Consider the following 21,933-nt stretch of genomic DNA (forward strand, 5'->3'; position numbering starts at 1 on the left):
CGATGAAAATGCCGAATCAGGCACGGAAGGATAGTCTGACAGACCAGACGCCATTACAAACATTAGGAGGAAAAGACAAATCCAACAAACAAACACGAACAATAACTGGACTTCCAACTAAATCACGAGTTCTCTCCCCTAAATTCGTCTCCACGTTCCACGTTAATGAAGCTAATTGGTGACTAATTATAGCGATAGACCGGCGAGTGTCGCAAAGTGTTGGGGTTAGTGTGGGAGGAGAGGGGCTGCCAGACGAGGGCTAGGAAAATAATGAGTATTACTAACACACGTCTACAGACACTTTATAGATAAACAAAGCGATTGACATACAGGCCGAAATAGAAAATATAATGTTGGAAATATTGATCAATAAAACACAGTCAACACTCCTCAATATCCAAAATATAACGTTTATATATAGATGTATAAGACACGGCCTATCTTCTCAAGATCCAAAATATAACATTCAAAAATAGATGTACAAGACACAGGCTATCTTCTCAACATCCAAATATAATGTTTATATATAGATGTACAAGACACGGCCTAAATTCTCAACAAAATAAATGCACTTAATATTAAAGATAAAGCTATATTGTAAAGAAGGAATCAGAGTACCGGTACTTGTACATTTAAGACTGCTTTATAAGGAAATTTGTTGTGATTAATCGCATGTCCATTTTTTTTTCTTAGATTTAATATATATATTTTGTTAAAAATTAAATACATTTTTTAAAATGTATAGCCCCCCTTCAAGGGCGAGGCCCTAAACGGCTGAACAGTCTTACATTGTCATAAATCTAGCCCTAATTGTTGACATTTTCAAATGATGTGACCACGTGGCTTTCCTACAGGGAACAATGCCAGGAAAGAGAAGAGAGGCAGACAAAAGAGCGATGAGAAGAAATTGTGAAAGAATCGACAGGCCTAGCAACGAAAGAAACTGACACATATGAATGGAGAGAGGTGGTAAACAGATAACATGTGGTGCCTCAACAGTCCCAAAGACTAAGGGGTAGGTGAAGTTGAAGATGGTGATGTGGCAGGTTTAAAAGCAGTATCGCTCTCTAGCAACAAAAATCCAACTAGGTATGTTCAAGGCCTCAAGGATATCTGAGAGGTCAGTTACCACACCCCCCATCAGCTGATATTGCATTGTCATTGTATTCAACTTCCATCACCGCTTAATGTCCAAATGTAGGTTTTCATATTATTTTTTTTTAATTTAAGTTTTTTGAACATTGATAATGGCATTGCAAAAAAAAAAACAACAACAATATCTTTCATTATTGTAAAATAATTGAACTAAGCATGGTCTAACAGAGAAAGGACGGGGTACGTGAAAGGGAAATACCATAGACTTATATAATAGACTTATCTATTATATCTAGACTGGAAACCGGAAAACAATTCTTATTCACGACTGATCGATTCACAGGCGTATCTATATATAGATTTTTATGTACGTAAACTCTTTTTTCAGGCTCTAAGGGGAGTCGCCACAATCAATCTTTTCTGTCTTAGAAAAGTAATGATCTTTAGTTTTCAAAGTTTAGAAATAATGCAAAATCATTTCTCGGATATTCACGCAAATATATGAAACAAAGCCATTTCCTGTTTGTTTTCATTGAGATTATGTTTCAAAAATCCTAGATGGAAATAATTCATGTTGATTTAAATCATCTTATGTACATTTAAATAGATTGATTACCTAGATCTTTCTAGATTATGTATCTAAAAATTGCAAACTAATGAAATCTGCCTTTGTGGAAAGTCACCAGAGAATGCTGACCATGTCCTTCAAAACTGCATTCTTTACCAAGAGGATCAAACTGGCCCCAAAACATCCCTATAGAAAGAAAACTAAATTGAGAGCTCCCAGATTTGGAAACCACTGCGCAGTTCATCTCGTATATTGGTCTAGTCACCTAGTCACATGAACGCTCCAGCATAAAAATGAGAATAAGGATGAAGAAGAAGAAGAAGAGTTATGTTATTATTATTATCATTACTGTTATCTGCACTATATTTAATGTGATATCTTTCATAGAAATAAATCTAGGTATCTTTAATTCCTCCACATTCTGAAATTTTATTGGTCTGATAAATGCTGAATCTATTTTTAGAGTCTGTCTTCTCTCAAGTCAGACACAACATGTACACCTTGGACTTAAGTCACCTCCCACATGCTCCAGGTAAACTAAGACAGCATCTAAGTGAGGGTAGGTCTAATACAGGTAAACACGCGGAGGAACATAAAGGGAGGGGGGGGGGCTGTGTTGTGTTGGTGCTCGACACCTGTTGATATCTGCACCCTGGGAGCTTTGTTTTCTTATGTTTGCTGTGATGTCTGAAAGAAAGACTCCCAAAGAAAGTACCCTTTGCCGCTAGAGAAATGATTTTGAGCTGACTACTACACAGACTGGTGTCAGTAAGAACAAAGCTAGGGACGATCTAGGGAATTGCTGGTATGATTTGATAAACAAGCAAAGTATTTTTTTAAAGTGTATACAAGAGAGAGAACCACACAATTACTGCCATATATCTCAAAACTGCAAGAAATATCTCCCTTTTCTATATAAAACAAAATGTAATAATTACCATTAATTAATTAACTAGTTTGTTAATTTTTTTTTGTATCCATGTATTGTGTTCGAAAACAAATTATTGTGTAAAATTTCAACTTGATCCGAGACTGGAAAGTGGGAGAAATAACGTGTTCAACATTTGCACCAGACAGACAGACAGACAGACAAAGTTGATATAAACTTTGAAGCAAAATCAGGAATCACGAGTTCTAAATCCTAATGTTTTTTGGACTTTAAAATTTTTTTAATTACTCAAGTGGAAGGGCATAAACACGACAAACCTTGGCACAGAAAGTTTGGAATATTTGGTTCAGTGCGTGTGTAATGCCAAAGTATTTTATTTGTTACACATACATCATTGTTACTCTTCCAGAAAGTGTGTGCATAGACTACTTGTTACATATGTGAATGTTGAATTATGTACTAGAATCAGTACGGAGCTCACCGGCCTATATCCTTACTTTCAAGATATCAGAGAAGCTAAACAATTTTGTAAACAATCACTAGCTACCTAAAGTACAATATTATTGTGTAGAAAAATAAAACTAATATATCTAAAAAATAGTATTTTCCATGGGGAAAGATAATTATAAAACTAGTTCCTCTTTCTTTTTAATTTGGAAACTGACGTTAAACGAAAGGTAGCAAAAAAAAAAAACAACTTGAGTAGCTGACAAGAAAAGATTTTCAAAATGCCGGAAATGAGGAACTGAAGTCAGTGATCATGCTTGCTAGCAATATCCATGTTTTGAGCGTTTAACGTTTGTTTATAAAATGTTTGTCATGTTTCGACATTCCATTGCGCATACTGCATCCAACAAGGGTTCTAATCCTTCTTATTTTTTCAGATGCGTGTTGCCCATTGAGAAAAGAAACCAAGAGAATATAGCCAAAGAGAAATGTCAGATTCAAATGACCTTTCCTTGTTTTATTTTTCTTCTAAACTCAGGTCAGATGTGGTCAGCAATGGTCAGTTCTACGACTATGGTGGGTAAGAGATGAAAGAGATACACTATGAGCAGTTTAAGGGTTAACATTCATGAGCTGACCTTTGAACTGCGTTGACCTTTCTAAAAAGAATATTCTTTTCTCAACTTCCCAACAGCGTTCATTGTGAGTAAATGTATACTATAGTGTAAGAGAAAAAAAAAGATGAATCATTGCAGAAAGGTCCAGCTAGACTGAGCTAGGGGAATAGAAATTGTAAATAAATGACCGAAAGTTATAAGATGAAGGTTGGTGTGCGTGTATGTACGTCATTATGTAGGCTACATCTAATTAGTAAACAGCACTCTTCCAAATTACAGGGACTGAAACAAACAAAGAATTAATAAATAATTTCTTGATAGATCAGTGAATAGATTACATAGTGGGAAGCGTGGTCGAGAGGCTAAGTACACTTGACTTGGCTTGGATACCCTATGAAGGGGGGCTCGAGGCTCGACGCCCGACTCGAGCAGAGGTGTGTTTACTGAGCGCCTAATGGCAGTACGGAAAACCTCTTCCCAGATATCCCTTCTCCACCCCCCCACCTGGACCACAACTGAGATGGGACTAAAACGCTCTGAGCATGCTACAAGCATGAAAGTAGCGCTATATAAAAGCAATATAATATAAAAATAGGAATATTGTTTTTTTAAAGTAGACAGTTGAAATCGCTGAGTTAGAAAGGGGAAAAATAAAGAAAAAGAAAATAGTTATCAATTCGATGCGAGACACTGTATTAAAATAAAATCTATAAAATTTAGTGTTGGCATATTTATGATTTCTTTAGCCACCATAATGTTTGTTTTTTTCCACTATCAGATTGTTATAACACATTCCAATAAAACGAACATGTAAGAAAGTCTAGAAGTACAAGTCTGCCTCTGGAGATGAAATAAAAACAAACTTTATAACCACCAGAAATCTCGACATTTCCTGAAGCACTTTCTCAATTTCTTCAACATGCATCACTCGACATTTCCTGAAGCACTTTCTCAATTTCTTCAACATGCATCACTGGACATTTCCTGAAGCACTTTCTCAATTTCTTCAACATGCATCACTCGACATTCTGCTGGGAATAAACCCATAATGCTTTCACACTTGGGATATGATCGTTCACTAAATATATTGCCAAGAGTTCTGCCCCATGATGTTTATTTGGCACATTGGAATTTTGATCAGAAGCAAACATTGTGCCAGAAAGATTAGCAGCTAGAGCTATTCCTTCTAGTTATCTCCAACCCGCTTCTCCAAAACACAAAAAAAATTTCTGAAGAAAGTGTCAGACGTTTCCCGAAAGTAGGATCCCGACTGAACTGACAGCTTCCAATGTTACACTCTTTTTGTTTTTCTCTTATAAATCATATTGTTCAAAGATGTTTTCAAAATGTTTTCTTCCTTTTTTTTTTCTTATAACTCCCTAAACAACAAAATAGTAATTGAAACAGACGGTCAATGATTATTTAAAAATCTGAACTTATCTGGGTTAACTCCAGTGGGTTATTGCTACTTTTTATTAAATTGAAATGATTAAGAACAAGCTTTGATTACAATTATTGATTGCAATACTAACAAACAAAAGAAAAAGGAACACTTTTTTAAAAGGAAAGCTTAAATAAGGGAAAGAACCGCTAATTTATCTCAGATCCATTTCTGCTAAATAAAACAAACATTAACGAATAACTAATAATTGATTAACTAATTGGATAACTTTTTTCATTCATGTATAAACTATGTATAATTCGGAAAAATGTCAACTTAATTCGAGTATGGGAAGTGGGAGCGTAATACTGGAGATAAATCCATATATACATCTACATCCCTCATTAAGTATCATTTATTCCCCTTATACAAAAAAACAAATTAATTAACTACTGGTTAATTGTTTGATTGACTCATGTTTCTGTCAGGAACAATAAATAATTGTGCAAAGTTTCAACTTAATCCGAAAATTGAAACTGGGAGAAGAAAACATGTTTAAACTTTTTACCAGACAGAGTTAGTTAATATTAAGCTTTGCACAAGCAGAACAGCTTTTACAAGTATTTATCGAATTCGTTCAAAAAAATGTGTTTTATCGATTGAACTTTAATTCGTCTTTTCAATTGGCAATTTCTCTTTCCCTCTAAGCCAGAGTCAGTAAGAACAGATCAGAAAGATCAACCAATAACAAGTGTGTTTTAAGTGACACTCTCAGTGTGTGGATCATTTGCTATGGAATTCAATGGAGTGCACCGAGTTCACAGGTTAACATTGATATTCACGTTTTTTTGTCTATAAACATATCGGAGTCGAAAGAGAAATAGAAAAGACAAAGTTTTAGATCAAAGAGAAACAGATATAAAATAAAAGTAGATCAAGAAACCTGAACACGGACCTCGAAACGTGGATAAGGGTTCTGAGCGCAGGTCGTAAGCAAGAATCTGAACAAGGGCGTAGCAAGGTGATAAGGGGATCATTTGGTGCCCGACATTTGGGGCTCCAACAGAGAGAGAACTGAGTTGCTTTCCTAAAAGAGCTTACACCAATGGTCAAATTCAAAATGAAAAAAAAATAAATGCATCCACTTTGGCAAGCAGCACACAAATATCGATGTGCAGTCTAGTCTATAACATTGGTAAATACAACGATGTCAGGTGTCACAACTTTTATGTCAGGGGTCACAGCTTCTGTGTCAGGGGTCACAGCTTCTGTGTCAGGGGTCACAGCTTCTGTGTCAGGGGTCACAGCTTCTGTGTCAGGGGTCACAGCTTCTGTGTCAGGGGTCACATCTTCTATGTCAGGGGTCACAGCTTCTGTGTCAGGAGTTACAGCTTCTGTGTCAGGTGTCACAGTTTCCGTGTCAGGGTCACAGCTTCTGGGTTAGGGGTCACGGCTTATGTGTCAGGGTTCACAGCTTCTGTGTCAGGGTTTACAGCTTCTGTGTCAGGGTTCAGAGCTTCTGTAGCACACAGAAAACAAATGTCGATGTACCATCTATAGCGTTGGTAGATACGCCGATGACTAAATAGATTTAGAGGAATGAACATTTGTTATATAAATATGAGAGAGAGAGAGAGAAAGCTAAGAGAGAGAGAGAGAGAGAAAGTTAGAGAGAGAGAGATTTAGAAAGAATATAAATTATAACATCATGAAATCAATTTGGAACTGTACATCATACATTCAATACATCTGTGAAACATGATTCCAGTTTTGAAACGTTTTATTTCAAATTCAACATTATTGTGTCTGCTGTATTTGTAAACAGTTTCACCCTTTACCACCAAGAGTAGCCTCCCTTTTGCCTTTCACTACATTTAGCACTTCAAATCGAACATTAAAGGTTTTTAATTGAAAATGAACACATTCCAGATTCTAGTTTAAAATGAATGCTTTTAAAAAACTTCGTTTCCATCACACAGACTAGGAAATGAGCGAATAGAACTCTCAGGCAACATCAAACAAACATTTGTGTTTCAGTCGTCAGACAAAATTGTGCACATGATGCACATCAAAATACAGCAGAATTGAAGCTACTTGCTAGCAGATCAACAAAACTAACTTCTAAGAGAGAGAGTTGAAACCAATGAAGTCACGTGATCAAACATCAAACACCTAGAAAGACATGAAGTGACCAAGATAATAAGATAACACATAGCTAAAGTATCACTTAAGTTATCATCTTACATGAAAGCACTCGTTACTGTTGTGTCAAAGTGTATATCTGGGCAGGGTGCACTGTATCTCAATCTTTTTTCGTGAATTTACTTTATTCATTTTGTTTAGAATCGAGTAAGATAAGACAAGGGAGAGTAATCAAGAACATAAATCACATCTGAAAATAAAACTTATTCAAAAGAGACTTTCCTTTAAGTAACGAACGAGACTTAATTATTTTCGGAATAAAAAATGTTTGACGTTTTATTAGAAAATATGAAAAAAAAAGACCAAAAGTGGGAATGGGTTAATGCTAATGTATTTAAAGTATCGATCTGTTACCGGCACAAACATTATAATGTCTATTGCATTCAGGTAAAGAAGGAAATCACTCTTCTATTCAGTAATTAACCTTCTCAAAAAGCCGAAAAAACAACAACGATTCCACATGTTACCAACGACCATTGCTATATTTCAAGCTATAATGAACACTAAACGGTTATCTACAAGCATATATCACCCTTAGTCTCGGACAGGGAGCAGCCATTATCCCGGGAGAATTACAGTCCCGGCAGACATGCGCAGTTCTTACACATAAATAGTTAAATATGGGTATGTTTTGTCGTTACCAAGTCATTTCGACAACGTCTTCGCATTGCAATGAAAACGGCTCTTCCTAATTGGCGATAATTATGTTAAAATAAAAGCTTGCTCATTAAAAAGTCCTGCAGCCAGCGTTCAGAGAAGAAATTCAAATGTACAAAGGAATAAATTCGTTTATTTCCTAGGACAAAAGAAGATCTAAAGTCTATGTTTATCTCGTCAGGGGTCACAACTTCTGAGTCATGGGTTATAGCCACTTTGTCAGGGGTCACAGCTTCTATGTCATGGGTTATAGTAATAGTCACTTTTTCAGGGGTCACAACTTCTGAGTCATAGGTTATAGCCACTTTGTCATGGGTGACAACTTCTGTGTCATGGGTTATAGCCATTTTGTCAGGGGTCACAGCTTCTGTGTCATGGGTTATAGCCACTTTGTCAGGAGTCACAACTTCTGTGTCAGGGGTCATCACTTCTGTGTCAGGGGTCATCACTTCTGTGTCAGGAGTCACAACTTCTGTGTCAGGGGTCATCACTTCTGTGTCAGGGGTCATCACTTCTGTGTCAGGGGTCATCACTTCTGTGTCAGGAGTCACAACTTCTGTGTCAGGGGTCATCACTTCTGTGTCAGGGGTCATCACTTCTGTGTCAGGGGTTACAGCCACTACGACTTAGCAGAATTTAATTCATTGATTAACATGGAGGATTAGATTGACACTTTTTTTTGTAGTAACGTCTGTAATGTATAAGATAAGACTGATAACTAGGAAACGGATTCATTGCCATTCAATTTCTGAAGGTCCTCGTATAAGTTAATAGATTCTATCCAACTTGTTCTGAAGACGCACTAGGTAACTGCTTCCTTTAAGTATGGTTTGGATTAAAATGGATTGCAGAGGTTTTCTTGCAATCATAACACCTTCAATGGACTCGGGTCCTCGAGGAAGTCCGTTTCGTCTCCCCCTCCCTTGATTATATCGTCTGCTTCTTTCAATCCCAGACTTGCCAAGGGAAGACAACCAAGAATAAATAGCCTTCTTCTTACTCGCTTATTCCACTTAAGTAGCCCTAATTATGGCAGGGGAAGACATTATTATGCTTATTTCAGATATGTGAGCAAAGGGTGCAGATCTAAGGTTGCAGACTATGACAACATTCTAGCATAGCCTTTAAGCTTATTACACAATCTAAAATTAGATCAAAGACAGGCCACTAAATCTCTCACGGCAGGATAAACGGTTAAATTAAGCACAACGAATTTCCCGCTGGGCTCAGAAAATGTTATGCATAAAAACATTGGCGTTTTTTTGTTTACAAAAGTTTCAAACTCAAATGTATTTTTACGATGTTTTGATTTAATGGGCTGCAGTCTGCTGCCCACCCCCACCTAAACCCCGCGGGCCAACATTACGTCCGGCAGTAACTGACTTATTTTAAATAGCTGTGGCTCAACGTATCCAAGCAAGAATGTTCTAGAACTCGACGGACCAAAAGAAACACCACCACAGCTAGAAAAGTGCGAGTCAAGGTAGCTGCTTTATCACCCTTGTTTATTCTATTGAACCCTGGTTCACGTGGAATGCATTTATGCTGGGCAAAGGTCATCACCAGGTCAAGAATTTAATGGGCTACTGGAGGCTCGAGTTGAGTGATGACCCTGTGACAACACTTACAGAACGCAATAAGATAAAGAGGGTTAAGGAGCAAGCAACTCCTTTAAGGTATCTTTTTCTCTAGAGCGTTATCTAATTCAAACAATCCTTTTTAGCAGAGAAAGATAAGAATAAAAGAAAAAAAAAGGGAGATGAACTCTCCTAGCCCAATCTTAAAATAGCAGCTATCCACCGACCAAGTCTAGTACCTCTGTCCCGATATAGGCCTATATATCAGTCAATGAGTGGGTGGGATATAAAACTGGAGAAGTGAAATAGTGCACTAAACTAAAAGACTTCACTATCAAACCGGAACCAGATGAAATGTTGAGATGTATAAATTAGACAATTACCACAGTTCAATCTTAATGAGTGGATATTACATTGGCGACACAATACCCACGTTAACTTTGGTTTAAGCAAAATGTACACACACATACACGAGCTTATCTCAATTAAGAAAATACATTTTAAATTATTCGGATGAATTTTTAAAAATTCACAAAAGCAAAAAAAAATTAATAATTGCCGTTAAAGCTGAGAATATTTCTATGCAAGAAATACAACTCTTTTTAAATTAAACACACAATTCCAATGTCGTAAATTAAACACAAAAATATTCCAATGTCGTAAATTACACATAGATATATTCCAATGTCGTAAATTACACATAGATATATTCCAATGTCGTAAATTACACATAGATATATTCCAATGTCGTAAATTACACATAGATATATTCCAGTGTGATGAATGAAACAGATTTATTCTAGTTCCAATTAAAAACGAAAACATTTCATTCTAAAAAAAAAAAACCAGACCAAACTCCAAGAACTCAGAGAACTGAACACTGATCATTGCTAATCGAAACGAATCACCATTAAATGGGAGAACTGTAAATTAACACGAATACACTCTAATACAGAAATATCCAACACCAAACAACAAGACCCGCGTCTCTGTGACAATGGTATTGTTATCAGCTGCCCTACTGCTGCATGTTGCAGTCCAAACAGATCAATGCACTGAAACTTTACCATGCCTTGTAACAATGGACGGAATTTTTACAAAACTTTTACCCACAATCAGCAGATCCCACGTTTTTTTTTTTTCGTTTTTCGTAGTATGACACAAAGTTGCCCCCCCACACACACACACACACACATACACGCACACACACACACATTTTAGAGCTTTGTGGGAAATGTGAAGGTGGAAGAAGAAAAAAAAAAGTCGCCTACTTCACGTAAATATTTAGGGGGGAGAGTTGAGAAAGGGGAGAGAAGTGGGGCTAGTAAGAGCAGACAACTAGGTTCAAGTTTTGATCATGGGAAACTCAGAGACGAAAGAGTTAATATTGAGCTCGTCCAGAAAACTTGTTGGAATGCTGCAAACTAAAACAATCTTCACTCGGACTTTGTCCAGGACTGAGACGATAATTTAAAAAAAAAACAGATTTTTAACTATTCTCTCTATCAGTCAGGTCCGAAACGAAAATCTTAAATATAATAATAATAATGGGGGCAACATTGACAAGGCTGTTTCCTTAGAATGGCTCAAAGCAGGTCATTTCTACCCTGAAACTGAAGGTTTTGTTACAGCAATACAGGACAGAGTAATTAGGGCAAATAATTACCAGAAGAATATCCTAAAACTCAATATTATTGACAAAATGCCGAAAATGTGGAAATGTGGGTGAGTCAATTGAACACATAATGGCAGGATGTTCAGCCCTATCGGAATCTGCCTACCTAGGTCGCCATAACCAAGTTGCAAACCTAATACACCTTCACTAGGCTTTGACCCATAATTTGATCGGTAAGTATACTCCTCCTTATTACAACTACTCACCAGAAGAGGTTGACGAGTCTACTGATGGCTGCCTGGTCGTGCGGTTTGTGCGCTGGACTGTCGTTCAGATTTATCAATGGTCCAGGGTTCAAACCCTGCTCGCTCCCATCCCCCGTCGTCCTGCGGGAGGTTTGGACTAGGAAGTAATTATCTTCAACTTTGAAGGAACATCCGAAACATGTAAAACATTTTACAAACATTTTTTACTGATCATCTGCTGTATTGGGATAGGCCTATTTTGACTGACAAAATAGGAGATTTTAATCGCCCTAATCTGCTTCTCGTCGATAAAAAAAAAAAAAGCCGCTACCAATATTGACATCGCGCCGTACCACTGTCTCATAATTTAAGAAAAACTGACCTGGAAAAACAACGAAAATATGGGAACGAGGCTTGGAGATTAGGCGTTTATGGAAGTTATCTAATACAACAATATACCCCATTGTTATATCAACCGAGGGGATAATAACAACTGACCTCACAGATGCCTTCAAAGCCCTTAGCATTCCTTGGAACATTTTTGTTACCTGTGGCAGACCTGCCACATCACCAGAAAATTCCTCGGTGGAAACTGATAAAGGGACTACTGTGAATTTTGTTTCACTTTAACGAAACTCAACCCTGGCAGCGCCAGAGATTGAATACTCGTTCTTTTCTAACATAATAATAATAATAATTTATATATATTAAAAATTATATTGCCAATGGTGATATCAGCAAATAGATTTTATTTCGGGAAATTCTCAGTTGAAAATGCACCAGGTTAGAGAGAGAGAGAGAGAGAGAGAGAGAAATGTTTCTTACCTCTAGCCTCTGCTTCTCTTCCTCTGCTGCAGCTTGTAGTTGTTTCTCCAGTAGCTCCCAGTTCATCTGTGGCAGCGTGGTCTCAATGTTGTATACTTCAAAGTCCCCCTCACAATCCGAGCTCTGCTGAGTCTGCTGGTTCTTAGCCACCCCCACTCTACTTCCAGATCCATCCCTGGATCTGTTACTGGCCGACATTTTTGCACTGCGGCCGAGGTTCGGGGAGTTGGCGCACCTATCCGGGCGCATGTTGGCAGGTAGGTCCGAGTTTGAATCCCTCCTTCTGGCTTCGTTCACAGGAAGATCGTCTGCTTTGGGCACGACCATGTTGGCGAGTGGCTTCCCTTGTAAATTAGCGTGTAAATCCAAAGAGGTGTTATGTGTGTTCTCGGCACAGGTTTTGTTCATGCTAGCCTCCCCTGGAAGCTCTTTTGATAACCTCCTCCCAATACAGCGCAAGGGGCTTTTGGACGCTGTCCTCCTGCCAACTCTCTCGAGAGATTGTCCTCTAGAATTCAACGGGCTGACACCTCGAGCCAAGTTCCTCACGCTCTGGTTCTTGTGAAAGTTTATCGCACACGCTTGAGAGTCGACCTTCTTTAATTCGGCAAACTCCTGAGCCAGGCTCAGTAGGTTGACCTTTCGGACTCGCCTCTCGAAATCCTCCTCCGTCTCGCCGTCCCTTTTTTCCAGTTCCTCTTGTTCCCAGAAGGCCGAGCTCAGAACCGGAACTGCAAAGACGTCGTCAGTTCTGAGGAAATCCTTGTCCACGAAGTTCACGTCACGTTCAATGTCTTTGAGTGGGCCGCCAAGTTCAGAGTAGTCCGAGACGATGGACTCGCACTCTACATCCACAGAGAATCTGCTTGGGGATCTCTTCTCTCTTTCTAGTCCAGACAGGATATCCTGTGGGAATATAGGTTTCTATTTGAGTATATAAAAAAGTCACTGAGATGGTGATAAATGTTCAGAAAAAACTTCGCGAATATATTAATGTATGTTTAGAGAAGAGAACGAAACAAAAAACGGACACAAATCTTAATATGTTCATACAGACAGCATAGATTGTTGAGTGAAAGATAGAACATTATCTACTATCTACGATGCCCTGCAAATGTTTAAAACAAGACAACTCTTAAAGGTGATACAATATGTATACATTGTTTATGTATTTTACACACACACACATATATATTGGAGTACTACCTGGCTATCGAGAACTGGTTTCAAGCAGGGAACTGGATTATCGATATCCGGTAACGGAGGGGAAATGTCCTCGGAGAGAATGTTCGATCCTAGAGTGTCTAGATTGATAGATGAGTTCAGTTCGTCGTCGTCGGAGTCTACGGCGGCTGTAGCTGAGCTATCGTCTCCACCACCTGTAGAAAGATGAAACATGTCGATGCTTAAAAGATCTTCCAGCTAACCTCTTCACCTCCGGTAGATAGATGCAAGCAAGACTTATAAGATCTTCCATAGGATATACTTTGGTTATACTTTGGCCCTAACTCATTCCATTCTCTAATGGCACTAGGGAGGAAGGAGCCCTTATGCGAATTAGTTATAGCGTATGGAATAAGAAATCCATTCTTTTAAATTATTTTTGTTTAGTTTCTTTTTAAAATTACTTAAATTTTTTAAACAAATGCCTGAGCTAGCCAGGAAAACCAGTGACTTGGCAGAATTTAAGTCATGGGTTAATATGCTTGACTAAATGCATGACGCGTAGGACGTAATCATCTTCTTTTTTGAAGTAATGTCTGTATTATATAACATACAAAAAAAAATAACCAAAAAAAAATTACTGCAAATCTAGATAAGAACAATTTCATCAATGTAGACTTAAGGCGGTTCTAAACATATTCGAGTGTGGAGTATGTTTAGTAGACATAAAAGTAAACTTTGAAATTCAAATTATCCAAAAGAGTATTGACTAGACAAGTACAAAACTAAAAATTGGGAACCGAATGTTCAAGCAGTTGAGTGGCGCTTGAGTTTGATTTTCTGGCGCCCTATTGGGTTTTCATTAGTGATGTGATGTCTGAACCCAAGCTCCTAGGGTTGGCTCAGCCCCAATAGTAGTTGTTGGCAAGGCAACGTTTCATTTAAAATGTTGCGCCGCTTAGAAACCTTTTAATTTTTCAAAAATCACACGCACAACACTACCATATTTAAATGAACTTTCTGAACAAAAATGTCTCAGCAAAATTGGAAATAATCTTGAAAGACAACAGCCACCTGCTCCATCAAGTCAAGTCATCGCAAAGTGGGCGACTTCTTTTAATCAAGACTAGAGGCGAACTGAACAAAAACTCGTTTATTCCTCCCTCGGTCAGACTGTATCAGCGCTACTCGTTGACTAGAAAACGTGAAAGGGATCGAGACGTCTGTGTGTAGTCACTCAATGTACTCTTTATGTTGTGTCTGTTCCATTTCAGTTGAGTTGTTAATTGAGAAAAGACTCCTTGTAATCACATCGAGTTTCCATAAGGATCAATAAAGCAGTTTTAGTCTTAGTTGGTTACAAAGTAGTTACAAAGAGACATGCCAAGTAATAGTGTCCTTACATTTAATTCAGTGACTCATTGATACACATTGCTTGTAGGTCCTTAACCCATTGACACCCATTGCTTGTAGGTCCTTAACCCATTGACACCCATTGCTTGTAGGTTTGTAGGTCCTTAATCCATAGATACCCATTTCTTGTAGGTCCTATTAGGCTTGACTAGGGAACCCCTAGGCCCTAATCCAATATTTCAGACCATATAACAACATATGGTGAGAATAGCCATATTTGCTTACTATAGCCTTGTCACCCGTTAAGCTAGGGTCCAGATTTATTGATCTATGTATTTATTTATTTCACCTTTTACAACGTGGGGAAACTTTAAAAAAACAATATTTTGAAGTAGGGCTTACATTTTGAACATGTTTTCGTTGCATTTCTTATTCATTTTGCAATACATGAAAACAAATCACAAAATATGTGATAACATTTTAATTTTGTTTTCTCTTTTGCACTTTTAGGAGGGGTTGAAGTGACGTCACTAAGTAAGTATGGCATGATGGGAAAAGGTTGCGTTGAGACTTACAGTATCTAAATATAGATTGCAGTGGGTAATGGCTAAGCGCCAGAAGAAAACGGGTCTGTTCGGTGCAAGTCTTTCTCGTCTATTATGTCTGTCTGCGAGCAGATGTTCTTTAATAATTGGAACTTCATTTCCACGACGTCTGCAAGTCTGTATTCTATGCACGTGCGCAACTCACTGACTTTGTATGAAAATGAGATGTCTGTAAGCGAATACAAATGTCCGCTGGAAACAGTTTCAATGTGAACGCGCAGCCCAAACTACGAGGAGGATACTCTGGATAAAGAACATGTTATGTAGAATCATGTAATGGACATACTAGAACATAACTTACATTCATAATTTGATTGGTATAGCATGTTTGTATAAAAATGTACCGCAATCAAATATTATCTTATAAATTAGGGACGTTACTTCAAAAATGAAGATAATAACGTCCTACGAGTAGAGATATCTAGGTCGCTATGTCAAGGTCAGCCGTATGTAAATGGAGGCCCTAGGCTAATTGACTTTTGTGGCACTAAGTGATAAAGAAAACAAATCTCACAACTGATTAAAGATCTATTTGGATGTTCAAATGATTAACATAAATATAGTGTAAGTTTCTAATTCATTGTGGCAGCTCGAAATTAGATTTTTATCTGGTTCTGTTTCTAGCTCTTGATCGAATTCTTTGGGTGACATTGGAGCGGATTCGAATCCATTTTGTATATTTTTTCATGAACTCGGTTAAACTTTTTATACATTCCAACGCAATGTCAAACTGCAGGTCTTTTGATTGCATCCATTCGCTGACAATATTATTTGAAGTAATAAACCGTACAAGATGATTAAATTTACCAAATCTATTGTACATATTTTTAGTTATTTCGCCAATGGGCAATAAAAAACAAAATTAAAAAAAAAAATCAGGTTTCTGTGATTTGAATAAACTGCGAAGGATGACATGCGCATTGACCATTTCAAAACTTCCTAACAGAAATCGTACAGAGAAGAGCCGCTTCTCAGAACTCTAAGCTTGCTGATACTTTGTTCCAGAGTCACGTGCAAGTAAACACGTTCTTTAGTGCTAATGGATGACGGCCTCAACCCGTCTTTCCAATCGAAGCCGACATGCTGGATCTTGTCTGCATCGCTTGAACCTGCATCTTCATGCAGGACTTCTCGCAAATTAGCCAATTTGTAATTTGTTGACCACTTCTAAAAGATATCTGACTACAATGACTACAATGACTACATGTTAACAACTGGAAAGAAGATTAGTTATCTACTTCAGGGCATCCGAAGTTGCTGCTGTCGAATGTGGCTGCGACTTACGAATAACGAAATTTACTAAAGCACCTCTTTGAGTTGAAAATAAAAACTCCCTCTGCAAGCTCAGTGTATAGGATGTCTTTAGGGATTTTTCCATGGAATACGCCGAATACGCCCCAAATAATTCCACATATCTGGTTGAGATGGCTGGCTGGTCGTGTGCTATGTGATATGGACTGTCGTCTTGATGGTTTAGGGTTCAAAGTTCGAACCCTGCTTCCCGCCATCCCTCTACGTTCTGTGTGAGGATAGGGCTAGAGTGTAATACTCTTTTATTCTGAAGCAACACGCAAAACAAAACAAAGAAAAATTGTTGATAACACTATCATAGGAATATAATCCCACAATATGATATTTGATCGTGCCATCATAAAATGGATCGACCTCTGTGACCTTCACGACTTTATCATGCATACGTAAGTAATTCCACTCGTCTAGTATCAACCCTTACCTTGATTATCCTCCGGGGTCAGCAAGGTCATGGCCGAGTTCGTTGCGATGGCGCTCTCTGTTTCGCTGTCCTCGTCATCATGGTCGCTCAGGTTGGACTCCAGACTGGCTGACCCCTGTGACCGATCTTCACCTTGACCGACTTGACAGCAATGCTCCGAATATGAGACTAGTTGACTTTTAACCTCTTCTAGACCAGATCCTGATTGAGTATCGCATGACCATTCAACTGGCCCACTGAAATACAGAAATGTCCATCAGTATAGTTCTTCATTTCCTATTGTAATGAACATAGTATATAAAGACTAAGAGAACAAAAAGGGTCTGTGATTAGTATGTGAGTCAGCGAGGCTGGTGAATTTGATTGCTTACAGAATGCAAATATAAATTCAAAAAAGTCTACGTGAAATAACATATAATTTGAGGAATGGTATAACAATAACAAAAAATAATAATAAAATAAAATAAAAATAAAAATAAAATAAAATAAAATAAAATAAAATAAAATAAAATAAAATATAATATAATATAATATAATATACAATGATACGATGGAACTAGTAGGTGAATCTGTGTTGCTCCTCTACACCAGTTGACGCACACTTAAAAGGTAGGGGAGGTAATCGATTAAATGGGAGTCGTAGTCATATTTAGAGATTATCTTTCCTTAGAACAAGATTTATTCATAGTTAGTTTCAAACCCGCCACTGTACTGTTTTGTGGCAACCAGAAGGAAACTTTTCAATAAGAAGAGTCTGATCAGTCTTACAAGGGAGAGACATTATTTTAGTAGGGCTCATTACATACACACAGATGGCTGCCTGGTCGTGCGGTTTGCGCGCTGGACTGTCGTTCAGATTTACCGATGGCCCCGGGTTCAAACCCTGTCCGCTCTCATCCCCTTTCGTCCTGCGGGAGGTTTGGACTAGGAAGTAAATTATCTTCAACTCTGAAGGAACATCCGAATCATGTAAAACATTTTACAAACATTTTACATTCAAAGACATTTGGTGACCCTGAACGTCAGTCAAGTCATCTTTTGTAAGGCGCGCTTCAGAAAACAGGGCAACCAATTAACACGTATTTAAAAACTTTCAAGCAATCAATGGCCTGCTGGTCATGTGTTATGCGATCTGAACTGTCACTCGGTGTTCTCGATGGTCCCGAGTTTGAGTCCGCACCATCCTCCGTCGTCCTGCGGGAGGTTTGGGCTAGTATGTAAGTATCTTCAAATCTGAAGGAACATATAAAACGTGTAATTCAAAACATTCTTACTGACAGCTGACCTTCTGTTTCTTATCTTTATGGTCTTAGATTTAAAAAAATAGTTGATTCTGAAAAATTAAAAGAACCAATCAGCGCGATTCCCTTGCTGCGGGAAACACGTGATAAATCTGACCAATGACAACAATTGATTGTAGTGTACCCATAGAGCGACTATAATGAACTGCAAAGTATAACAGGGTTAAAGACATTGCTGACATTGACGCACAGGAAGGAGGATCCACCGTATGACCTACTCATCAGAAAAAAAAACTCAGAAAATTTGGGTCACTATGACTTCCTTTCTCAATCATCTATTATTTAAATCCATAATTTTTAACTAATCTAATTATTACACACCTTATTCTAGTCAAGTCTTCCACCAATTGTTTCTTGTTATTTATTGAAACTATGTTGTCTAGAACAACTGGATGTTGGGCCGTGGCACTGAAAAAATCAAAAGTAAGAATTTTAAACATGAAAAACAATTATAACACAAAAAAAAGGGATCGCACAAAAAAAAGGGATCACACAAAGATCTACAAAAGTACAGATTTAAATTACTATTTCAGAATATGATTCATTTACTAAAAAAAAAAAAGGACTAAACTCCAAACAACATATTTCAAGTACTCAAAAAGCGCTGTCCACACAAAAGAACTCGAGGACAGATGTAAATGGAACAATAAATGAAAATTGTGGAGCGAAAAAAAAAAGAAAACAAAGATGGAAAAGCAAACTAAAAAAAAAAATACTTTAAAAAAAAGGAGGGGCTTAAATAAGGCGTAAAACCGCAAAATCACTAACAATCTCTCAATACAGCAAGGTTTAACTCCCTTTTCAATATAAAAAAAACATTAATTAATTACCACTGATTGATTAACTAATTGGTTAATATTTGTGAATGATTTTTTTCTTGTATCGTCATCGACTATAAATAGTTGTGCACAATTTTAAGTTGATCCAAGAATGGTTAGTGGAATGTCTGTATGTTGTCGCTCAAAAAATCTCTTCCCGTGTTTTTGTGTGTGGTTTTCTATTTCATATTCATATTGATAGAACACCAAAAAAAAATAATAATAATTTCCAATCATGATCAATAAAGTAGTCTCTTAGTCTTTGCCTTAGTCTTCCTCTTAGTTTTACACCATTAACCAGATTGTAACTGTTTGTGTTTGTAATCCAATCAAAACAATCAACTGGTGAATGTCAGAACACTCCTAAACAGACAAATAACAGGAGACAATTTTCTGCAACAAACTGTACAATGCGTCACGCAAGGGGGACATGTTTCACTTAATAATCCATCAGCGAAATATTTCTTGAGACATGACTGTTAAACTCGTGACAAAAACAGAAGAGACAGGCTTTAGGCCGAGGCGGAAGGGGGGGAGAGGGAGTAGAAGAGGTTGTTGTATGATGATTGTTATGGTGAAGTAAATGTCATTTGTCTTAGGTCTTTGAAAAGGTCTATGTAAACAAATGTCATTTCAGCACTAGTTTTATAGGTCTCTGAAAAGGTCTATGTAAATATCAATCTCTATGAGCAGGGGCGGACTTGGTGTCGAAATCGGCCCTGGTATTAAAACGCAATCCAGTATTCCAATTGTGTGCCTTATCATGAGCATCCAATTATACCAGTACAGTTGATTCATCAAGCACTGAACACTTGCATCACTGGAAACAATCATGTAGGTTTCTATGTAATAGTACAATGAACTCATGGGTAATAGAGCTCTCCGCCTTGACCTATCACACACTACACTTCGTATTGTATATAAGGTTGGCTATTACGGACGAATGGTTACGCTAGTATGGCACAGTCAAATCTATTTTTAAACAAGCGAAATATATAAATTAAAAAAAAACCAAAGCTCATCTAAGGAGAACAACTCCACACTTACAACTATGTAACTCATGAATGTAGAAGTTATTTCCCTTATTCGATATAAATAAAAATTAATTACGGACAAAAGGTTGGGCTACTATTACACAGTCAAATCTATTTTTTAAACAAGTGAAATATACAAAATCCTCTTTTTAAAAAAAGGAGAAGAACTCCGCACTTGCAAATATATCATTTTAAGAATGTAGAGGTTATTTCCCTTATTCGATATCAATCAATAATTAATTGCCAATATTTAAATGGCTGATTGGTTGTTGTTTTATTGATTCATGTTATGTTAGCTAAAATGATTGATTGTTTGAAGTTGATACTTGTTCCGAGAATGGGTGTGGGAAAAAAAAACGTTCCAAATATGTAGGCTACTACACTGACAGACAAACAGACAGAGTGAGTTGATATAAGCTTTGTAAAAAAGAAGCTTGTTCAAGTTGTATTCAAGTTCGATAATATGAAAATTAAAACACGCACACCAGTATAGTTGCACTAGATTTCTGGAGTTACAAGCCAACCACCGTGTCGTAACAACCATCGTGTTGTAACAACCATCGTGTCCCAACAACCACTAGGTCTAATCATCAAAACCTTACTTCAAAAGTTCCATCAATAGGCTACGTAAACAAACAGTACAAGTTACTTTACAATTGTCATGCATCCGTCAAGGGCCTTAGCCTTGATTAGCCTGTAAATAACATATCTACTTTGACCTAATTATCAAGGCAGCCATGACGATTGGACCACAACACTAACACACGGCACGGCTCTGAGTCAAGCTGACCTTATGCCTTTTTAATGACTGGACCCTAATTAAACCAAACAAGTCCTTTATCTTGATCCGGCAACAGACAGAATCGATCTGTTTGATATCGCGTTGGCGGTGGAAGCATAGGACGGGAATAGAAGTTTCTGGTAAATCCAATCTGAAAGAAAGACGATCCGCTTGTTTCCATGTTAAAATAACGAGATGGATTAACCATCAGAGCAGACGATTAGTTGGAGTCACGGTCACGTCTGCAAGTTTCATAACACCAGGAAGTTTGTTTTTCTTCTTTTTGATGTTGATGAGATTGTTGTGGAATAAGCCTTCTAAGAATCGATCCTAGTTTATATAGAAATATATGGCCATTTAACTATAATTAATTGTGGTATCGAGCATATCGAACATAATGGTTTTGAGTATTGTAATATCGAATATTATAGTATCAAAGATAATAGTATTGATTATTTTAGTATCGAATATTATAGTATCGAACATAATAGTATTGAGTATTGTAGTATCGAATATTATAGTAACGAGCATTAAAGTACTGAGTCTTGTAGTATCGAGTATTATAATATCGAGGATAACGGACATTACCGAGTAGGAGTAGTTTCATACCTACACTTCTGTTGTCTTTTGAAAGTGGCGTGGCTAGCGTGAGCGTGAGGGGGGCGGCGCTCGGTTATACCGAACCCGGGTTTGCAACAGAATGATCCAAGTTATGTAGTAATTAATCAACTAAATAATCTGCAAACAAAACATTTAGATTTAGCGCAAGTTTCATTTTGGGAAGGTTCGATTAGGCGGTGGGAAATGTCATCATAACCTTATCGCATCAAGAGACGCGAGCTCTAGTGACGCTTCTGTCTTTCGATTTCAAGCCAGCATCACTCCTAAAGAGCTGGAGCGTGAGCTGTCTATACAACACCCTCGCCTTGAAGAGATGGAGTTGAACAATAACAGCCCTATGAACGCGCACATTTTTAGCGGCTCCTGAAAGGGAATAAACGCTATTAGTTTTGTGTGGACTGTCTGT

General features: G+C 37.6%; 1 protein-coding gene across 5 annotated transcripts in view; it reads right to left on the minus strand.

Annotated features, from left to right (window-relative positions):
- The window catches only part of LOC106064912 (schwannomin-interacting protein 1 homolog), a 183,375-nt gene that overhangs the window by 118,808 nt on the left and 42,634 nt on the right, over positions 1-21,933 (minus strand). For all 5 annotated transcript variants that reach the window (XM_056012477.1, XM_056012473.1, XM_056012474.1 and 2 more), the window contains 4 exons: positions 18,595-18,681; positions 16,973-17,208; positions 13,325-13,497; positions 12,119-13,024 (listed from right to left, as the gene is read on the minus strand). In XM_056012477.1, coding sequence (XP_055868452.1) covers positions 12,119-13,024; positions 13,325-13,497; positions 16,973-17,208; positions 18,595-18,681 — 1,402 coding nt within the window. The remainder of the gene's footprint in view (positions 1-12,118; positions 13,025-13,324; positions 13,498-16,972; positions 17,209-18,594; positions 18,682-21,933) is intronic.

This window comes from Biomphalaria glabrata, chromosome 15, assembly GCF_947242115.1.
Source record: "Biomphalaria glabrata chromosome 15, xgBioGlab47.1, whole genome shotgun sequence".
Lineage (NCBI taxonomy): Eukaryota > Metazoa > Mollusca > Gastropoda > Planorbidae > Biomphalaria > Biomphalaria glabrata.